Source organism: Halichoerus grypus, chromosome 5 (assembly GCF_964656455.1).
Source record: "Halichoerus grypus chromosome 5, mHalGry1.hap1.1, whole genome shotgun sequence".
Lineage (NCBI taxonomy): Eukaryota > Metazoa > Chordata > Mammalia > Carnivora > Phocidae > Halichoerus > Halichoerus grypus.
This window is the reverse complement of record NC_135716.1, coordinates 166,876,486-166,896,104: the sequence shown is the minus strand read 5'-3', so window position 1 is coordinate 166,896,104 and position 19,619 is coordinate 166,876,486. Positions and strand designations below refer to the sequence as shown.

At 54.2% G+C, this 19,619-nt stretch overlaps 1 protein-coding gene across 4 annotated transcripts; it reads left to right on the top strand.

Annotated features, from left to right (window-relative positions):
* The first annotated feature begins 2,907 nt into the window (after window positions 1–2,907).
* THEMIS2 (thymocyte selection associated family member 2) lies at window positions 2,908–17,816 on the top strand. Of its 4 annotated transcripts, none has more exons than XR_013448310.1 (6): window positions 2,908–3,033; window positions 5,240–5,380; window positions 8,060–8,470; window positions 12,869–13,941; window positions 14,043–14,163; window positions 16,134–16,283. XR_013448310.1 is itself a non-coding variant. In XM_078073582.1 (6 exons), exons 1-6 carry the CDS (start codon window positions 2,940–2,942, stop codon window positions 16,947–16,949), a joined length of 1,932 nt encoding a protein of 643 aa, XP_077929708.1. In that variant the 5' UTR covers window positions 2,908–2,939; the 3' UTR covers window positions 16,950–17,816. The 4 variants fall into 4 exon arrangements, 2 of the variants coding, with proteins under 2 accessions (XP_077929708.1, XP_077929709.1); XR_013448309.1 differs by having other exon boundaries at window positions 14,035–14,163; XM_078073582.1 differs by lacking the exon at window positions 14,043–14,163 and adding an exon at window positions 16,894–17,816 and having other exon boundaries at window positions 16,134–16,290.
* The last annotated feature ends 1,803 nt before the right edge of the window (window positions 17,817–19,619 follow it).

Here is a 19,619-nt window from a genome sequence, read left to right as displayed (position 1 = left end):
ACTGGGGAGCAAAGCAGACTGGTAGTCCAACCTCTGACCACCAGAAGCCAACTGTCTTTTTTTTTCAGTAAGTTCTGGATTAAAAAAAATTTTTTTAAATTTTATTTTGAGTAGGCTCCACACCCAAAGTGGGGCTTGAACTCACGACTCTGATTAACAGTGGCATGCTGTACCCACTGAGCCAGCCAGCAAACTCCAGAAGCCAACTGTCTAATTGCTGAGGAGACATTAAATAAACAATTACACATATAAATATATAACCGCAAAACTGTAACAGCAAGGAAATGTTTCAATATGTCGGTTGTAGAAGGCTTTTGCCTGCTAATTTGGTAGGTCCACTTCTGCGCCCAGGAATCTGCGAAAAGATAAAGGTCAAGGGCAAGGGAGGGTTTTAAATTTTTCTGTTGAGTGTTACCACTCAGGAGCTTCTCCCTGAAGGTCAGGGCTGGACCTGATGTCAGCTGGGTCATGGGGTGGGCAGCGGTGTCTGTAATGTTTATGCAAAGAAAGAAAAAGACAAAAATAGGGGGCGCCTGGGTGGCTCAGTCGTTAAGCGTCTGCCTTTGGCTCAGGTCATGATCCCAGGGTCCTGGATCGAGCCCCACATCGGGCTCCCTGCTCAGCGGGGAGCCTGCTTATCCCTTGCCCCTCCTTCCCCCCCCCCGCCCCCGCTTGCGCTTGCACTTTCTCGCTCTCTCTCAAATAAATAAATAAAATCTTAAAAAAATAAAAATAAAAGGAACCAGGCTTCTGGGAGAAATGGCTGCGTGTAGGGCTGGGGCAGAAAAAAGACAAGATGAGTCTGAAACATCTTGTAGCATCAGACAGTAAGGAAGTGCTCAGAAAGCAGAACAAGGAGGGCATGGCAAAGGGACCCAGGCACTAGGCCGAAGGAACTCCCAAAGCTGGAACAATTTGAGCAACAACAGAAATAACGTAGTATTAGATTATAAGTCAAAGTATAAATACCCATGAGTCCATACTGACATAAACAAATAGTTGAATAAATAAATAAGTGGGGGAGAAGAGACACATCTTTCTTACAGAGGACTCCCAAGTAATTTATTTGGATGTTCCTCACTCCAGGAAGTGGGGCTTAGCTTCCCCCAAGGGTGGGATGCACTTAGCAACTTGTTTCCAAAGAATGGAGTACGGACAGTGGAAAATAGCAACTTTCCAGTGGAGAAACCCGGAAACACTGCCTTAGCTAAGCCATCACGGTTAACATCACAGTAAAAAGTCCTGTGCCCATGTCATGTGCCCCCTTGGAGAGGCCATGAGAAGGACATATCACCTTGGTAGTATCCTCCCAGAAAACCCATAGCCCCAGTCTAGTCATGAGGAAAATATCGGAAAAAATTCCAGTTGAGGGGCATTCTGCAAAATGCCTGACCAGTTCTCCTCAAGATTGTCAAGCTTAGAAGAAGAACCAGGAAAGGTTGAGAATGGGTCACGGACAGGAGACATGTGGATTAAATGCAATAGGGAATCCTGGTTGAGATTCTGGAACAGAAAAAGGACATCAGAGAAAAAGCAGATAAAATCCAAATAAAGTCTACAATTTAGTTAACATTAATGTAGCAATGCTGGTTTCTTAGTTTTGACAAATGTGCCCAGGTAATGTGAGATGGTAGCATTAGGGGAATTTGAAACTAGCTGAGGGATATATGGGAAATCTATTTTTTGCAACTTTAGTGTAAATTTTAAAAAGTTTAAAATCTGCACACAAACAATAAAGAGTAGAAAGAAAAACAGCCAAGTGTTAGTAATAAGTATGTTGGAATGTCCTGTTTAATTTGTCAAGTGTCTTTAATTAGGGTTTATTCCTCTTATTTTAAACTTTTATTATTTCTTTTTTTAAAAAAAGATTTATTTATTTTAGAGAGAGAGAGAGCGCGCGAGAGCAGGGAGAGGGGCAGGGAGGGGGAGGGGCAGGGGGAGAGGGAGAGAGAGCATCTCAGGCAGGTACACACCCCCCCACCCCCCACCCCCCACCCCCCGCCTCAGGCGGAGCTGGATGCCGTACCGGGACATCATGACCTCAGCCCAAACCAAGAGTCGGAGGCTCGACCGACTGAGCCACCCAGGCACCCCAAACTTTTATTATTTCTGATTAGAAGTCTATTACTTTTATAGTGACACAAAGTGAAATAAAGAATTTTGCGCAATACCTAAATGATCTCATTTAATCCTCACAACCAGGTAAGAAAATATTTCTTTGCCCCATTTTACAGATGAGGAAACTGAAACTCAGAAGTCAGTGATTTGTTTAAAGTTAGATACCAAGCGAGAGGGCTCTCGCCTAAGCAGATTTCTCTTTAGCCCAAGGAAGAAATTTTAACTAGAAATGTCCTAAGAGTCCTGGAAAGGTGGTGAGCTCCCCATCGGTAGAGGACCGTGAGTGTCCGGGAGAGGGAGTCAGGAGACCCGACACTGCATCTCTCTCCGCAGACGCAAAGGGCAGGGCTGTGTCTCTTGTGAGACCCAGAACTACACCAGGCCGGCCGCGTTTCCTCCTTCTAACTGGGAGGACGGCGGGGGCAGGTCGGGGCCGGGGGTCGGCTGGGGCTTCTCCTTCATCTCATCAGCGCCACCCCCCTCCCCCCCGCACCATGGGATACATCACAGACAACCCGGGACGTGGGGACCAGCCTTCCTTTAGTCAGAGCCTCCAGGCGTCGGGCCCGGATCTAGACCTTCGACGTCGCGCCGCCAAGGTGAGAGGTAGGCACTGCGGCCCATTTTAGGGCTAAGGAAACCGAGGCGGTCAGAGGGCACGGGCGAGGTCGCCGCGCCCCGAGACGGAGAGGCCCCGCCCACGTAGGCGGAGCGACCCCGCCCACATCGGCGCGGCGCGGGCGGGGCGGCCGGGGCGGGGCTGCTGGAATCAGAGCGCGGGCTGCGGTCACTCGGTCGGCGTCCAGCGAGCCGCGAGGACCATGGAGCCGGTGTCGCTGCAGGACTTCGTTTGCGCCCTGGACCTCGCCTCCCTCCCGCGTGTGCTGCGGGTCTGCTCGGGGGTCTACTTCCAGGGTGAGTGAGGGGCCGCGACCCCGCGACCCCGCGACCCCCGCCCCCGCCAGGCTCTCGGTGGGTGGTGCGGCCGGGGCGCTGCCCGGGCGACGGAAACCGAGCCACGCTGCCACTGCCCAAGCCCAAGTGTGACTTGGGGCCACAGTCAACCTCTCTGGGCCTCGGCTTTTGCTTTCGTGGAATGGGAGAGCGCTGATTGCCCCGCAGGGTGATGATGAGAAGTCAATGAGCTTAGACACTCAGGTGGGTGGAACCGAGCCAAGCGCGGGTGAAACCGCTGTGCGCACGGACGGAAGTCTGACGGTGGGAAAGCGGAACATCGGGGCTCGTGCCTGGTCAGCCCTCCCCTCCGCGTGCCCTCCCACTCCTCCCCCTTGACGCCTATCTACGCGCCTTCCAGCCCCCTTCGCCCTCGGCTTTGCAACCTGATCTGTCAGCTCTTCAGTTCTCAGCTTGAATCGCTGCTCCCTCCAGCGCCTTCCCCGCTCGCCCTGTGCTCCTGGCGCACCTGCACATCTGCCTACGTGCTTCCCAGGGATGGGTACATAGCAGGGGCTCAGTCGCTAGTTGCTGCCTGAAGGAGAAGAAGGGAGAGATGGACAGGCAGTGGAGGGGAGGGAAAGCTGCTCGGAGGGTGAGGCGCCGGAGGAAGAGGGAACTTGGAGACTGGTTGGAGGGGAGAGGCTACTTCCTTAGAAAGCAAACGAATGCCGGGGTTCCCTGCCCGATCTGTTCCCTCTTTCTCTTCCCTTGCTTTGCCACAGCAGCCTCCAGTGAAGTGTTCTGAGGCTCCAAGGGGGAGTTCCTACACCAAGGGGGAGACACATGGAGGGCCACACAGGTGGCAGGACGTGCCACCACACACTGGGTTTGGCCAGATCCACTTGGGAATCTGGCAGATGTGGGTTCAAATGCTGACTTCTCCTCGGGGGCTCCCTGCAGGCGCCTCTGCTGTTTGCGCTCCTGCTGACATCCTGTGACTGCGGCCTGTCGCAATGGCTGCTTCCTCATTCTGCCTGACCCTGGGCGTGGGAAGTGGTGGACATTTGGTGAGAGAAGGCCCTGGGCGGAGGCCAGGGGGTGGGAGCAATGGGAGCTAGCTGGGTGGTGAGGGGTTCCCGCTGTCCAAACACCCTGGGCTGGGGTCCCCGTTCTGCCCCCTTTGACCTGATCATCTGAGGACCCCACCCAGCCTCACCCGGGCACAGCTCATTATTTAGGACAGGGAACCGGTCCTCCCTCGGAGGGCACTCGGGGGTCTTTACGGCAAAGCACATCTGCAGTCCGGTGCCCAGCACCCCAGCTGCTATTTGCACCAGCCCTGAGGGGCCGCCCCCTGAAACTGCAGACAGACCTACAGTTTATGAGACCATGTGCATTTTCCTGGGATAAGGGGTGGGATTTTCATCAGCTTCTCAGGGCCATTGTGAAAGCCGTGCTGGGGATGCCTTGGAAGTGTGTGGGGGGGGTTGGGGGGTGTCAGGTGGTGGCCTCAGGACTGACCTATGTGCGCTGTCCCATCCCGCGTCGGCAGACAGAGCCTGTCCACCCCGTGGGGGAGATCTGTATCGAGCACCTTCTATGTTCCGGACACTGCTTTAGACACCTTTAGAATCGTTGAGTGGGGCCGCTGTGCTTGTTGCTGGCAGCCCAGAGCCCTGCCTCCTGCACCCACCCTGTCAGTGGCTCTCCGTTTTCACCCGTGCTGCCTTTAAACACAATTCACATGAAGAAGAACGCACCAGCGCGGGTGTCAGGCTGTGTGTGACCTCCAGGCAGTCACTGCACTTCTCTGGGCCCGACGTGGTAGCCGTACGTAGGCAGCTGGGACTTAGGGCTACTTCCTCGCCCAGGACCTCAACACACGCCTAGAGGCGAGGCCTGTGGCAGCTGCAGGGGTGCTGGGACGGACCAGCCCTGCCCCGCCTGTGAGCTCCGCTTGGGAGGCATAGGGAGGGGAGCAGGCCAGAGAAGTGTCTCACAGAGGCGTCTGCCCAGCGCTAAAAGAAGGCACAGGCAGGGTTCCTGCTGCCTGAGTCCAGCTGAGCCAGGGGCCTCCGGTGGGGAAAGACAGGGAGGGCCACCCCGGGCAGCAGGAACACGTGCAGAGCGGAGGCAGAGTGCGGCCTGTGGGGGCGCAGGGCGCAGGCCAGCCAGCACTTGGCCCTTGCGGACCCCCCGGGAAACTGGATCTCTCTCTCTGCAGGCTCCATCTACGAGATCTGTGGGAATGAGTGCTGCCTCTCCACAGGGGACCTGATCAAGGTCACCCGGGTTTGCCTCCAGAAGGTGGTCTGCAAGAACCCAGGAACGGGCCAGACCATGGAAATCTCCCCCAACTTCCCTGGTAAGACAAGCAGCTCTGTGTCCCCCCGTCCCCCCCAGGACACTGGCCCCCTCCAGCCCAGCATGCGCTCCCACCCCTCTCGTTTGCACCTGGGCTCTCCCATCCCCCACGGCCCTGCCCCAAGGCCAGGGATGTCCTCTGAGTGGTCTCACGATGCCCTTACCCTGGGGTGGCTGCCCCCTCTCCGTATCCATCTCTCTGGTCACATCTGCCTCTCTGGCTGGGACTTCCTTTGTTCTAGGTCTTTGTCTCCGCGCTCGTGTCTGTGTTTGCTCACGCATCCCCTCGCCACACATTTACTGACACGTGTGTGCCGGGCCCTGTGCTCAGGATGCCCCGGGCGCGGGCCTCTGCAGCGGGAGCTTCCCGGGTGGCAGCAAGAGGAGGGCAACAGTAGACGCGGAGTTTAGAGACGGTTCCTGGCAGGAGGAGCCTGCCTCAGGGGTCTGTGCAGGCTTCCTGGAGGAGGCGGCACCTGAGCGGGAGGAAGGACTCCCAGAGGGAGTAACACGGGGGGGAGCATTGCGTATCTGGCGCTCCAGAAATGACAGAGCTCGGTTCCTGTGGGGGGTGCGTAGCGGGCCGTGGGCCGGGACGCTGAAGCCAACGGCCTGGATGCGAATCCCGTCTCTAGCGGGATGACCACCCGCTACTAGCCGTGGCCGGGTCCTGGCACCGCTCTGTGCCTCAGCGTACTCTTCCAGAGCAGGGCGGTCAGGCTTGAGGTGAGGGCTCAATGAGTTGCCAAGAATGAAGGGCTTAGAACAGGGCGTGGCCCAGAGCAGGTGTAGTCCGAGGGCTCCTTCCTGTATGCCTTCCTGTGATGGCCTGAATGGGACGGCTGAGGGCTTGGGTTCCCGTGGGGGGCAGGCGGTGGGGAGGCAGGCGGGAAGCCGATTGCCAGAGGGCTTTGGGGGGCCACGGGCACAGCTTGGTCTTGGAGAGCACCGAGGAGCCAGTGAGGGTTTTAAATATGAGTGGTGTGCTCTATTTTGTATTTTGAGGGTTTTTCCTTTTTATTCTGAAATGTGTTCAAGTTCACAGAAGACTTGCTAAAACCACTGTACGCCCTTCATCCAGAGTTACGGATTGTTTTCCAGTTCACCAACATTTTGTTACATTTCTTTCTCTCCCTCTCTCCACACACATGCACATACATGAACATATATTACTATATGTGTATGTGTATATATGTATTTTTTCCTGGGCCATTTGAGAATGAATTGCAGACATGATAACCCTTTTAAAGGTTACTCCTTATATTTACTAATATTACTCCTAAGTACAAGGACATTTGTTCATAAAACTATAGTTCAGTGATCAAATTCAGAAAATTTAATATTGAGGGGCGCCTGGGTGGCTCAGTTGGTTAAGCGACTGCCTTCGGCTCAGGTCATGATCCTGGAGTCCCTGGATCGAGTCCCGCATCGGGCTCCCTGCTCAGCGAGGAGGCTGCTTCTCCCTCTAACCCTACCCCCTCTCGTGTACTCTCTCTCTCTAATTCTCGCTCTCTCAAATAAATAAATAAATCTTTAAAAAAAAAAAGAAAATTTAATATTGATATAATACTACTTTCTAACCTAGTCTATTCAAATTCCAACAGCTGCCCTAATAAATGTCCTTTATTAGTCGGTTTCCCCTTGATCCAGAAACCAATCCCAGATCACATCGGTTTCTTTCTTTTTTTTTTTAATAGGAATTTCCTTCTCCTTTTTTTTTTTTTTTTTTTTAAGAGAGAGAGCGCGCGCGTGTGAGGCGGGTTGGGAGGAAGGAAAGGGGGAGAGAGAATCTTTAGCACGTACCACACCCAGTGCAGATGTGGGGTTTGATCTCAAGATCCTGAGTTCATGACCTGAGTCAAAATCTAGAGTCAGATGCTTAACTGACTGAGCCACCCAGAAGACCCCAGATTACATACCGATTTCCTAATCTCCTTCAGCCTTTGTCTTGATATCAACTTTTTGAAGAGTCTAGACTGGTGCTTTTGGATGTCCTTCAGTCTGGGTTTAGTGTGATGTTGCCTTGATTAGACTCGTGTTGGGCGTTTTGGGGCAGGAAAACTCTGGAAGCGATGTCTGGATGTGGACTGTTGTAGGCTGGTACAGTGGCAGGAGGAGCGTGAATGGGGACAGGGGGAGAAGTGGATGGGGGAAGAACAGTCGGGCCACCAGAATTGGCAGACAGGATGTGGGGTGAAGGGGGGTGGTCAGAGGTCATTTGGCTAGGAGCTCCTGGGTTTCTCATTTGGGAGAGAGGCGGACAATGGCGCTGCCCCAGCATGGGGTGATGGGTGTTGGATGTATGGGATTGGAGTGGCGGTGAGGAATATGGAAGCAAAGCTGGCAGAGTCGGAGGTAGGTATGGTTCGGGAGGTAGGCAGATGGGGCCATTGTCAGTGTCTTTTGGGAAGTCCATCCCTGCTCTGTGGACAATCCCTCTGTGTTCTTGCCTCTCCGAGTAAGGAGGAACTGTCCCCATCTCTGCCTGTCACTGTCCCTTCACACATGGTCACTGGCTGCTTTTTGCCCCTCAGCCCTGCAGCCTGGATGTCCAGATGCTTGGCGCTTGTCTTTGGGGGATTCTGACTGGGTTCTCTCCGGCAGACCAGGGCCTGGTATGTGTGGCCCTGGACCCAGCAAGGTGCCATCCCACCTTGACGCCCTCTCCTGTGCCCCACAGGCCGCTTCACCCCCCTCACCGGCCCTCAGAGCTACAGAACCTTGGAGGAGTTACTCTCTGCTGCAACCCAGCGCTCCAGGAAGCTGCCCATTGGCTTCATGTCAACACACAGAATCAGCACAGAGGCCAGGGTGGTGCCCAGGGACCAGCCCCTCCTGCTCGAGGATGTGGAAGCGTACCATGGGACCTACCAGGCCCGCTGTGTGCTAGACACCAAAACCCAGCAGTTCATTCTACACCTGCCCCTCTCCCAGAAGGGGCCCTTCTGGGAGTGGGAGCCTGGTGCCCCTCAGCCCCTGCTCCAGGCCCTGCAAGACCCAGCCCTGAGCGACCGCCTCTTCACCTGCCCCACCCTCCCCTGGCGGTCCCTGATCCTGAGGCCCCAGTATGAGCTCCAAGCCATCATGCACAGTGAGTCGTCCGGGCAGGTGGGGGAAGGTTGGCGGGGCGAGAGAGGGGCCCCTGGGAAGCTGCTCAGATGGAAGGTACCCCAGGGACCAGGTTGCTTACCCAGTACATAACAGAATAAAGAGTCCCAAATAGTGGGAAGTTAGTAAAAGGAGACAGGAAAATGAGGGAACTTAAGAGTGAGGTCCCACTCTTTATAAAATTAGGCAAAAGTTAGATTGTGCGCTTGCTAGTAACTAGGACAAGGCAGCAGTTACAGAGTAAAACCGGGACCATTTGCTCAGGAGAAACAGATTTTCCTGCCTCTGGGGAGGACGGGATTGTTCCTCAAGGTCCCCTCCTGTCTGCGTGACAAGGGCACTGGGTGAATCCCTAGCTGTTTCATGGGCTGTTTCTGAGGACAGCTGGTGGCCAGAGCAGAGCAGGGCTGGTGAAACAGGCAGAAGCTGCCCAGGTCTGGCCGCTCGGAGGCTGAGCCGGAGCGGAGCCTAAACGGGTGCCCTGGGGGACAGAGTTTGAGGTCCCGCTCTCTGGCAGTTACCGGGGGAGCAGATGCTCACGGTTGCTGGTGGGCTCCAGAGCCAAGTGGGAATGCTTTATCCTGATTTTTAAAAATCTTTGAAAACCATTATGGAAAAATTCAAACATACACAAGCAGAGGGGAGTGTAACAGACCCCATCACCTGACATCACAGTCATTAACTCAGGACCTCTCTGTCCTGTTTCATCTCTCCCCACCCTGCCCGATTATTTCAAAACAAACCCCAGGTATCCTATCATTTCTCATATAAATACTTCAGTGTGTCTCTTTTAAAAATAATTTTTTTTAACAGACACACAGTACCATCATCACACCAAAAAAATTAACAGTAACTCCCAATACCACGATTCGGTGTTTGAACTTCCTCTGCTGTCTGATAAATTGTTCTCCAGTGTATTCACAGCAGGCCCCAGGTAAGAGCCCCAAGACTGCTGTTGATTGTTCGGCCTTTTGCACCTGTTACTCTGTAGGTTCACCTTTCTTATTTTTCTTATAATTAATCTGTCGAAGGGACTCGGCCATTTGTCCTGTAGGCTCTCTCACATTTTGGATTTTGTTGCCAGCATCCTTGCGATGGAGCCAGCGCGCGTCTGACCCCTGGATTTCCTGTTGTGTTGGGCCCAAGGCCACCCCCAGGGGAAAGCAGGTGTTCAGCATCACGGGTTGTACAGGCTAAGGGACGGGAAACCACCCCCGCCAGGGAGAGGATGCTGGCGACACTCGCTAAACCACGTCCCCAGGCGCCAGCCGAGGACCAGCCTTGCAGGCAGGCTTGTCCAGGGTTAGAAGCCTCAGGCCCGCTGTTCGCTCTTTTCTGCACATCTGTAAACAGGCCCCCAGAGGTTTGACCAGACCCAGGAGGCAGTTCTCGTGGCTGCATGAGGTGTGGGGCAAGGAGTCCCCCCGCCCCGGCTCTGCGTCTGTCCCCAGCCTAACTTACAGCACCAACCTTGCCCCGTGGTGTCGATCATATGCAAGGGATGGGCCAGCAGTTGTGATGTGAGTGGCTGTTGCTGATCCCTGCCTAGATCCCTGATTGCCCTAGGAACCTCAATAGTGATTTTAATCCTAGTGTTCCTTCTTCATCTAGTAGTCAGGAAACTACTACAACCCCCCTCCCGCCCCCCCCCCCCGGCTTTGGTTAGCTTGTACGAGAAATATGGGACATTGTGTTTATATATGTCAAGGTCCCAGGGCACCATTCTCCCTCCGCTCTGGCAGACCTGGCCGGGTTCTGCCTGTTTCACCAGCCCTGCTCTGCACGCTGTCTCCAGCCTGTTTGGAAGACCGTCCTAAGAAATGACCTATACTTTGTTTACTCGTTCTTTTTTAAAGATTTATTTGAGAGAGAGAGAGTGCAAGTTGGGGAGGGGCAGAGGGGGAGGGAGAGAATCTCAAGCAGACTCCTCGCTGAGCGCAGAGCCTCCCTCGGGGCTCGATCTCACATCCCTGCGATCACGACCTGAGCTGAAACCGCGAGTCGGATGCTTAACCGACTGAGCCACCCAGGTGCCCGTTTACTAGTTTTTAAAATGAATTGGCTCCCTAGCATTCTTCAAGTATGATTATTTAGGGTTTTTTTTTTTTTTAAATCATCATTATGAACTCACAGATGAAATATTTTCAGTGTTCCAATCCACTGGAATTATTATTGATGCTCATATTATCTCTGCCTTGGCCCGTGGGAGCCTTTTCAGTTTGGCTCCTGAATCCTTTTGACACACACCTGCATGGTATTGAATAGATTTTTCTTGCTTTCTGATATAAGAGGTTCCAGACTGTTACATATTTCTTACCCAGGAAGTTATCTCTTTCCCAGGGAGCCCTGGCATCTTGTGGGAAATGGCAGTAAGAGACCACAGTCTGGGGAACCAGGGCTTTTAGTGGTGGGTCGAGTGTGGGGGCTGCCCTGGATGATGAGGCAGTTCAGGTAATTCATAAAGTACTTTGAAGAAAAAAACCAGAACAGTATAATGAACCCCCATGTGCCTATCTCCCAGCTGCAACCAGACATCAGCTCACCTGGCACAGAGCAAAAATCCCAGCACTGGCGGGCGCCTGGGTGGCTCAGTTGGTTAAGCAACTGCCTTCGGCTCAGGTCATGATCCTGGAGTCCTGGGATCGAGTCCCACATCGGGCTCCCTGCTCAGCAGGGAGTCTGCTTCTCCCTCTGACCTTCCCCCCTCTCATGCTCTCTCTATCTCATTCTCTCTCTCAAATAAATAAATAAAATCTTTAAAAAAAAAAAAAATCCCAGCACTGTCACCTGAGGCACGTCACCACCCGAGCCTCAGTCTTCCTCTGTGAGGAAGGAGGCCACTCCCCCCTCCGTCTTCCGTGTGGTACGGCTCAAACGCAGTGGACGCGCTTACAGAGCCACCTCCTGAGTTTATAAACCAGGTACTAACCAATGCCCAGAGAGGAAACAAGTTGCCAAGGTCGTTAACCAGTGTTTTTGTTTTTATTTTTCTTAAAGATCCATTCATCTATTTTAGAGAGAGAGAGAGAGAAAGCGCAAGCGGGGGGGCAGAGGGAGAGGCAGAGAGAGAATCCCAAGCAGACTTGGCTCTGAGTGAGGAGCTGGACTCGGGGCTCAATCTCACGACCCTGAGATCATGACCTGAGCCGAAATCAAGAGTTGGACATTTCACTGACTGAGCCACCCAAGTGCCCCTCTTGATGCCGTTTTATCTCTTTATTTAAAAATGCAGAAAGGAGGGGCGCCTGGGTGGCTCAGTCGGTTAAGCGTCTGCCTTCAGCTCAGGTCATGATCCCAGGGTCCTGGGATCGAGCCCGCCTCTCCTTCTGCCTGCCGCTCTCCCTGCTTGTGCGTGCACTTTCTCTCTCTGACAAATAAATAAATAAAATCTTAAAAAAAACCCAAAACCACAAAAATGCAGAGAAGATTTAGAAAGGTAGCTTATAAAATGACATTCAAAATTCAATTAAAGTTTAAAAAGTGGTTGAAAGAGGGGCACCTGGGTGGCTCAGTTGGTTAAGCGACTGCCTTCGGCTCAGGTCATGATCCTGGAGTCCCTGGATGGAGTCCCGCATTGGGCTCCCTGCTCAGCGGGGAGTCTGCTTCTCCCTCTGACCCTCCTCCCTCTCACGCTCTCTCTCTATCATTCTCTCTCTCTCTCTCAATAAATAAATAAAAATCTTTAAGAAAAATAAAAAGTGGTTGAACGAATTAGATATCTGATGCTATTAACAAATTATCAGCTAACTATTATCTAGATGTGCTAATGGCATTGTGGTTATGTTTTTGTTTGTTTGTTTGTTTTTTTAAGATTTTATTTATTTGACAGAGAGAGACACAGCGAGAGAGGGAACACAAGCAGGGGAAGTGGGAGAGGGAGAAGCAGGTTTCCCACAGAGCAGGGAGCCCGATGCGGGGCTCGATCCCAGGACCCTGGGATCATGACCTGAGCCGAAGGCAGACGCTTAACAACTGAGCCACCCAGCTGCCCCCTGTGGTTATGTTTTTAACTTTATCCCTTCTCTTAGAGACACACACTGAAAGGTCAAGATGACATGTGATTGTCCTGATTCAAAATAACCCAGTGGAGGGGGACAGACAGGGTATGAATGAAAGAAGATGGGCCACGAACGAAATACCGAAGCTGGGTGGTAGGGGGTTCGCTATACTATTCTACTTTTGTAAATGTTTAAAAATTTCTATCATTGCTTTTGAAAATAGGTTAAGGAAAAGAGTGAGCAAGGAATCTGATGCCATAGGAAAATGCTGGCAGAACAGAACAGGGAAGAGGTCAGCCAGCCCAGATATCTTTGCTGGGGTGCAGGGACACCCCTGGGCTGGTGTGTGGGGTGCCCCCTGAGCCGACCTCCCCTACCCACAGTGCGCAGGACCGTTGTCAAGATCCCCTCCACGCTGGAGGTCGACGTGGAAGATGTCACCGTCTCCTCTCAGCACATCCACTTCATCCAACCACTGCTGCTGAGTGAGGTCCTGGCCCGAGGAGGCCCCTTCCCTCTGCCCACGGAGATCCTGGAAACTCCGGGGGGGCCCCCCATCTTCCTCGGCCCGTGGGTAGGCTCCTTACAGAAAGGCCAGCGGCTCTGCATCCATGGCCTGGCCTCACCACCCTGGCGGATCCTGGTCTCAACCAAGGGCCGGAAGGTGCCCAGACACTTCGTGGTCTCTGGGGCTTATCAGGGCAAGCTGCGGCGGCGGCCGAGAGAGTTCCTCACGGCCTGTGACCTCCTGGGTGCTCTCCAGCCAGGCCAACCGCTCCGGGTCGTGGCCACAAAGGACTGTGAGGGCGAATGGGTAGAGAGCCCCGGGTTCACCTCCCTGGCTGTGGGCGACAGGCTGGAGGTATTGAGGTCTGGCCAGGCCCAGGGGGCTGGAGGCCAGGACATAGATGTCTTGGTGTGTCAGCGGCTGAGAGACCAGGCTGAGGAGGAGGCGGAGGAAGAGTATGAAGAAGTAGAAGATGAAGACCAGATTCTGCTGCCCCTCTACGTCTCCAGTAGTTTTGTGGAGGAGATGAGTGATAATCGGCGCTATAGCCTGGAAGATCTGATGGCCCAGTTTTCACTGCCCTGCGAAGTCAAGGTGGTGGCCAAGGAGAGCAGCCATCCTGCTGACCCTCTGCCCTCCTTCCCAGGCCTGCGGCTGGAGGAGAAAATCATGGAACCCTTCTTGGTGGTCAGCCTCGACTCCAACCCTGAGATGTGCTTCGAGATCCCTCCCCGGTGGCTGGACCTGACTGTTGTGGAGACTGAGGGGCAGCCTGGCCAGCCAGCCGGGCCCCCCCCGGTAGCCACGGTAGAGGAGGTGACAGATGCCTTCTACTACACCCTCCGGCGGTTACCAGCCTTCGAGAACCAACCTCCTCCTCCTAGGCCCCCCAAAAGTCAGGGCCTCGGTGGACAGAAGAAACAAAGCGGCCAGAACAAAAGAGCCCAGGTACCAATATGCCAAAGAGGGCGGGGAGGGGACCCCGCCGGGGTCGCTGCGGGTCCTGCCCCTTCCTTGTCCTGCCTCTCATCTCGCTCTCAGTTGTACAGAGATCCTGACAATCTGATGCTGGTGTGATGATTCATATTTTACGGGCGAGACAGTGAGGACTCGGAGAGCCGGAGACTTGCCCAGAGTCCCAGTCCAGAAGTGGGAGGCCTGAGGCGGAGCGTGAGCTTCCCCGGCTGTCCCCTCATTCGGGCTTCCTCAGCGCTCACCTGAAGCGTGTCCGCAGCCCCTCCCCCGCCTGCCCACAGTGGTCAGGATGGCCTCCCAAGCCCTTCCCTGGTCATTGATGGGCCTCGGCCCCATCCTCTGAACCTTCAGTGGCTCCCCATGGCCTGGGGGTAATGTCAGCCCCCTAGCGTGGCGTCCAGGGAGGGTCCTTTATAGGCTGACTTCAGTACCCCCCCCCGCCCCCCCCAAGCCAGACCCATCTTCCTCCACCCGCTCTGGTCCACACTCAGCCGCAGAGCAACTCCCACAGCTTCCTCCCGCCAAGATTCCTGCCTCAGCACTTGCCGCGTGCGCCTTTTGCCAGAATGTGCTTCCTCTTTGCACCGGGCACGGCTCAGCTCAGGCTTCCTCTGGCAGCGCCAGCCTCCCCCCACCCCGTATTCGCACTGCCACGCGGTCCGCGGCCCGGGGCTGCGGGTAGGGGTGCGGGCGGGCGGGCGGGACAACACCTCGTCTGTCTCCGGTGTGCTGCCGGAGGTCTGGGAGGACAGGGACCCCGCCCGGTCCCAGGCGGGCAGACAGTGCCAGTGAGCGCTGAACTGACCCAAACCGAGTCACAGGCACGGGGAAGGACCCGCTTGGGGCGCAGTGCACTCGCTGTGCGGCCTGAGCTCTCCGTTTTCCCGCCCGTGACCTTGGGGCGAGGTCACTCGCTCACAGCGCGGCCTTGGCTGCGGCCCCCCGGGGGTCTGCTCCACGGCGGGCACGTCACCGGCGTCGCCCCCCACAGCTCTCCAGACGTCCCTGTGAGCTGGGCGCTGAGAGATGGCGCTCCCCACAGCGGGGAGAACAAGAGGCACAGAGAGGGAGGGTAGCTGGCCTGAGGTCACACAGCCAGCAAACGGCGAGCTGGGGTCTGACGCTGGGTGTGACGGCCCAGCCCGGGCACCGAGCTGCGGGCTCCGCTGACGACAGACGACCTGCGGCAAAAGCACGGTGTGAAGTGTAGCAAGCTCGCTGTCTGGGCACTTGGGGAAACTCGTATCTGGTACCGCGAGGGTAGGTGGTGGGATGGCAGCAGAAGTGAGAAAGATGAATCTGGAGCGGTTTCGGCCCCAGGAGGGGCTTGCATGTGGGGAGGAGGGGGGAGGGCAGTTGTTTTCTGACAGAACAGAGAACGGACGGGGACATCTGAAACACAGGCCTTCCTGACAGCCAGGGAGAGAACCTAGGACAAAAAATTGAGAGACCTCAGTCCCCGCTTTTGCTCCTGTTGGAAGGGACTTGGGGCCCAGGCCCTGCCCACTGCCCTTGATCCTGCGGCTTTCCTCTGCGCATCAGCATTCCCCACCGCTGAGCAGGGGCCCCGCATCCTTTGCTTTCCAAGGCGTAGTGTGTGAGAAAGAGCCCGAGCTTTAGAGGTCACGGACATGGTCCTGGGTCTGAACCCTGGCCCAGCTCGCAGTGCTGTGTGAGGCATGACACGGCACACTCTCTCTCAGCCTGTTTCCTCGTGGGTGCATCGGGAACTCAAACAGCTCCTCGGAGGGTCCCCTGAGGGTAAACGGACAGGTGTGCATATGGCCTAAGGTGGGAGTGCAACCAAAGTCCTCCTCCTTCTGGGGCCCCTCTCGGCTCTGGCACTCTGTCCTGAGATTTTGTGACTGCTTTTTGCCCCTTCAGCAGCAGATGTGAAGGACACTGACTGAATCCCCTCTGTGGAGAAACTCAGGGCACCCTGTCTCTAGCCCCCAGCCCTTTCGTCTCTCATCCTGGCCTGTCTCCCCTGCCAAGAACATTTCATGCGCTAGAAACAAAAACACTTGGGGTCCCAGGAAGCCCTACCCTGAACAGGAAGTCAAGAGGGGAGCAGCGGAGGTGATATTTGAAGGAAATTACATTTCATGGACTCCGCTGCCCCATTTCTTGGTACCCTGCTGACTTCTGCTTTTTCTCCTACTTAGTCTTCTCAAGTCTCAGAACTGCCGCAAGCCTCTCTGCTCCCCAAACCCAAGATGAAGACCCTGCCACAGAGTGCCAAGGACAGTTCACATATATACGGCAAGGTTTCTGCCCACATGAAGGGCCTCAGGCACACTAAGTCCATCATAAAAGATCCAGGTGAGTCCCTGTGAGCCCCTGTTCACCCCTGTCGTTGCTTCTCCCCTGCTTACTCTGCTCCTGCTTGTACCTCTGACAGCAGCAAGGCCCTGCCCTCGAACAGACCCTTCTGCAGTCCCAGTTGGACAGAGAGGCTTTTAAGGGATGGGCTTGGGGCGCCTGGGTGGCTCAGTTGGTTAAGGGTCTGCCTTCAGCTCAGGTCATGATCCCAGGGTGCTGGGATCGAGCCCCGTGTCCGGCTCCCTGCTCAGTGGGGAGTCTGTTTCTCCCTCTTCCTCTGCCCCTCCACCCGCTTGTGCTCTCTTCCTCTCTCTCCCTCCCTCAGATAAATAAAATCTTAAAAAAAGAGAGGGGGTCCCTACTGTCCCTCTTCCAGGGGCTCCAGAGTCCTGGCAAGGAAAATGAGTTCATCTCCAACATACTCCCCTCCCCGAGGCATGCAAGGGGAATATTTACACAGTATTCAGACTGAATAATTTGTAGTTTCTGGTCTAGCAGGGACCTTAGAGCATCCTGACCAACTCCTTCCCTGTCCAGTGCCCTAAAAAGGGGAAGGAACCTGCTTAAGGCCAAAGATCATCATTGACTTGAACTCTTTTGTAGGTAACGATGAACATGATTATGAAGAAATACTTGAGACATTTCAGAACACCCTTTAGATGCTGGAGGAACCCTGCTTCCTAACTGCTGTTTCTCAGGGAATCTCTGATACCAGCCAACCGTTACAAGCCTTTACAAGACCTCAGACAAGATCTCATGAAATCAGACTGTGGACAGGAAATGGCTTCGTGGGGACCAGCGTGAAAAGGGATGGCCATTGTACCAGTGCTTTGCTCAGGTTCTAGGTTCCTGCCACTGAGGGCTGGCTTGTTTGGGCCCAGCACCTTCTGCTTGACTCCCTCAGCCTCAGAGCTTTGGTATACAGAGAAGCCAACTGGGTTCTGTTCAGTCCTGAGTCCCCAACATCCGTGTCTCACTGGTTGGTGCAGAAAGGAATCCAAGACCACCAACCTTGGTGGTGGCAGCACAGTGTTTCCTGCCTCTTGGTAAAGGGAACTCGATCCGGAACACACTGCCCTGAGAGCCTTTTCTTCTGTTTGCCACCCCCTCACCCTCCTCCTCCCCCACCAAACTCTAAGACCCTGAGAGAGCAGGACTGTGTCCTCTGTGTAGGACGCAGCACGATAGTTGCACGTGACGATCCAGGATTTTTTCACTCTAAAACCATAGAATAAAAATGACATCCGGGCATCTGGAAAAATGGGAAGATAACCATGTAGTAGGGTCTGTGTGCCAGACCCTTTATAAACATTCTCTAAATCTTCAACTCTCTGAATAGACAACAGCCTGATTTTAAAGGTCAGAAAACTAGCTTGAGTGATCAGGTGCTTCAGGAGGGCTGACCAGTCGTGGGCCTGGGTTAGCATCCCAGCTCACCACCTATCAGCTGTGACTATGAGCAAGTTCTTTTAAACGAAGCTTCATTTCCTTCATATGTAAAATAAAACTAACGGTTATCTACCTCACAGGATTGTTCTAAGGATCAAATGCGATAATCTTGGTGAAGTATTTAGTGCAGGGCCTGGCACGTACCGAACAGTACGAATGTTAGCATCATTCCTGCTGACCCAGATCACGTAGCTGTACCTGTCTCTACAGCCTGTGTTCTTTCCCCACCCCCACACCGTCTCCCAGGCCTGGAATCCTTCCGTGTCTGGAATATACTGAGCTCCTAGACGGGACATGGTGTGTGCGCACTGGTTGGTGAGCCTCCCCATCCAGCGTAACAGAGAGAAACCTTGTCTATGCAGACACTAACTCGGCTTCCAAGGTCAGTCTAGGCCTGTTCCGTGAGGTGAGACCACAGGCCTCACTTCCTGGAAGTGGTAGGGCTTTGGTTTCTAGACGGAGGCAGTCACAGAACCAAGCACCGTGGTCAGCAGAGGACAGGAGATAGACAAAACGGTGACCGCAGTCTCCGGCTGAGGCGGGAGTGGAGAGTGGCGGTCTGGAGCTCCTGGATTCGAGGGAGCACATCTGAGGATGTCCTTCCTTGGTCTGCGGACACTCCACTGGGCTGTCCAGACCCACTTCACCTCCTAGGCCTCCTGGCTTCCATACCCCCGCATGGCGCTCTCCAGGCGAGCACCAAGCAGCTAACACAAGCTGCTGGCCAGTTCCCATGCCTTCCTCCAGACTGGCTGAACCGCCCAGGAGGACCCTGAAGAGCGTGCTCCGGGACAAGCAATAAATAAGAAAAATACAGAAAAGAGTTCCTCTTTGGCACAGGACCCCGAGGGCCAAGCCCACATGCAGAATGCCAGTAGTTTTCACTTCCACGACTGCATTTAATTGTGGCCCCAAATGGGGCAAGATCACAAAAGGGGGGCAGAGGGGGCTACCAGCTCCTACAGAAGGGGGTTTCCGAGTGGCCAAATGCTGCAATGAGAAGCAAGCAAGCAAATTCATATATAGGAAAGTCAAGCAGACTCCCCACTGAGCGCAGAGCCTGATACAGGGCTTGATCCTGAAAAGGAAAACATGTTTGAAAACCACAACTGAATGTTTTATCACAGCAGTGGGGGTTGGCAGGGACCAAAGGTGGATGATGCCCGTGGGGTGCTTTTGTCTTAACTCTGGAATAAGCCACTGGGCGGTGGGGAGGGTGTTATAGTGGGGCTAGGGGATCCCCCTGAGCAGTGGCCTCCAAAGTGAGCACACACTCCTGGTAATATACAAGATGTACAATGGGAAACAGAAAAGAATTATTAGTCCATGCCTTCATATTTATTTTTCCTATCTTTTCTCATTTCTATTTTTTAATGTTTTGTGATGTAGAGAACATGCTAACACAGGAACAGATGTAAATAACTGCTAAACAAATGAACATAAACTGGAGATGCATACTCAAAAATGGATCGAGTTCTGAATTTCCCTCAAATGCATTTTCAAGTGTTTTTTTTTTTAAGATTTTATTATTTATTTGACAGAGAGACACAGTGAGAGAGGGAACACAAGCGGGGGGGGGGGTGGGAGAGGGAGAGGGAGAAACAGGCTTCCCGCGGAGCAGGGAGCCCGATGTGGGGCTCGATCCCAGGACTCTGGGACCATGACCTGAGCCAAAGGCAGACACTCAACTGACCGAGCCACCCAGGCACCCCTCAAGTTTTTTGTTTTTTTTTTTTTAAAGATTTTATTTATTTGACAGAGAGAAAGCGAGAGAGGGAACACAAGAGGGAGAAGCAGGCTTCCCGCTGAGCAGGGAGCCCGATGCGGGGCTCGATCCCAGGACCCTGGCATCATGATCTGAGCTGAAAGCAGACGCTTAA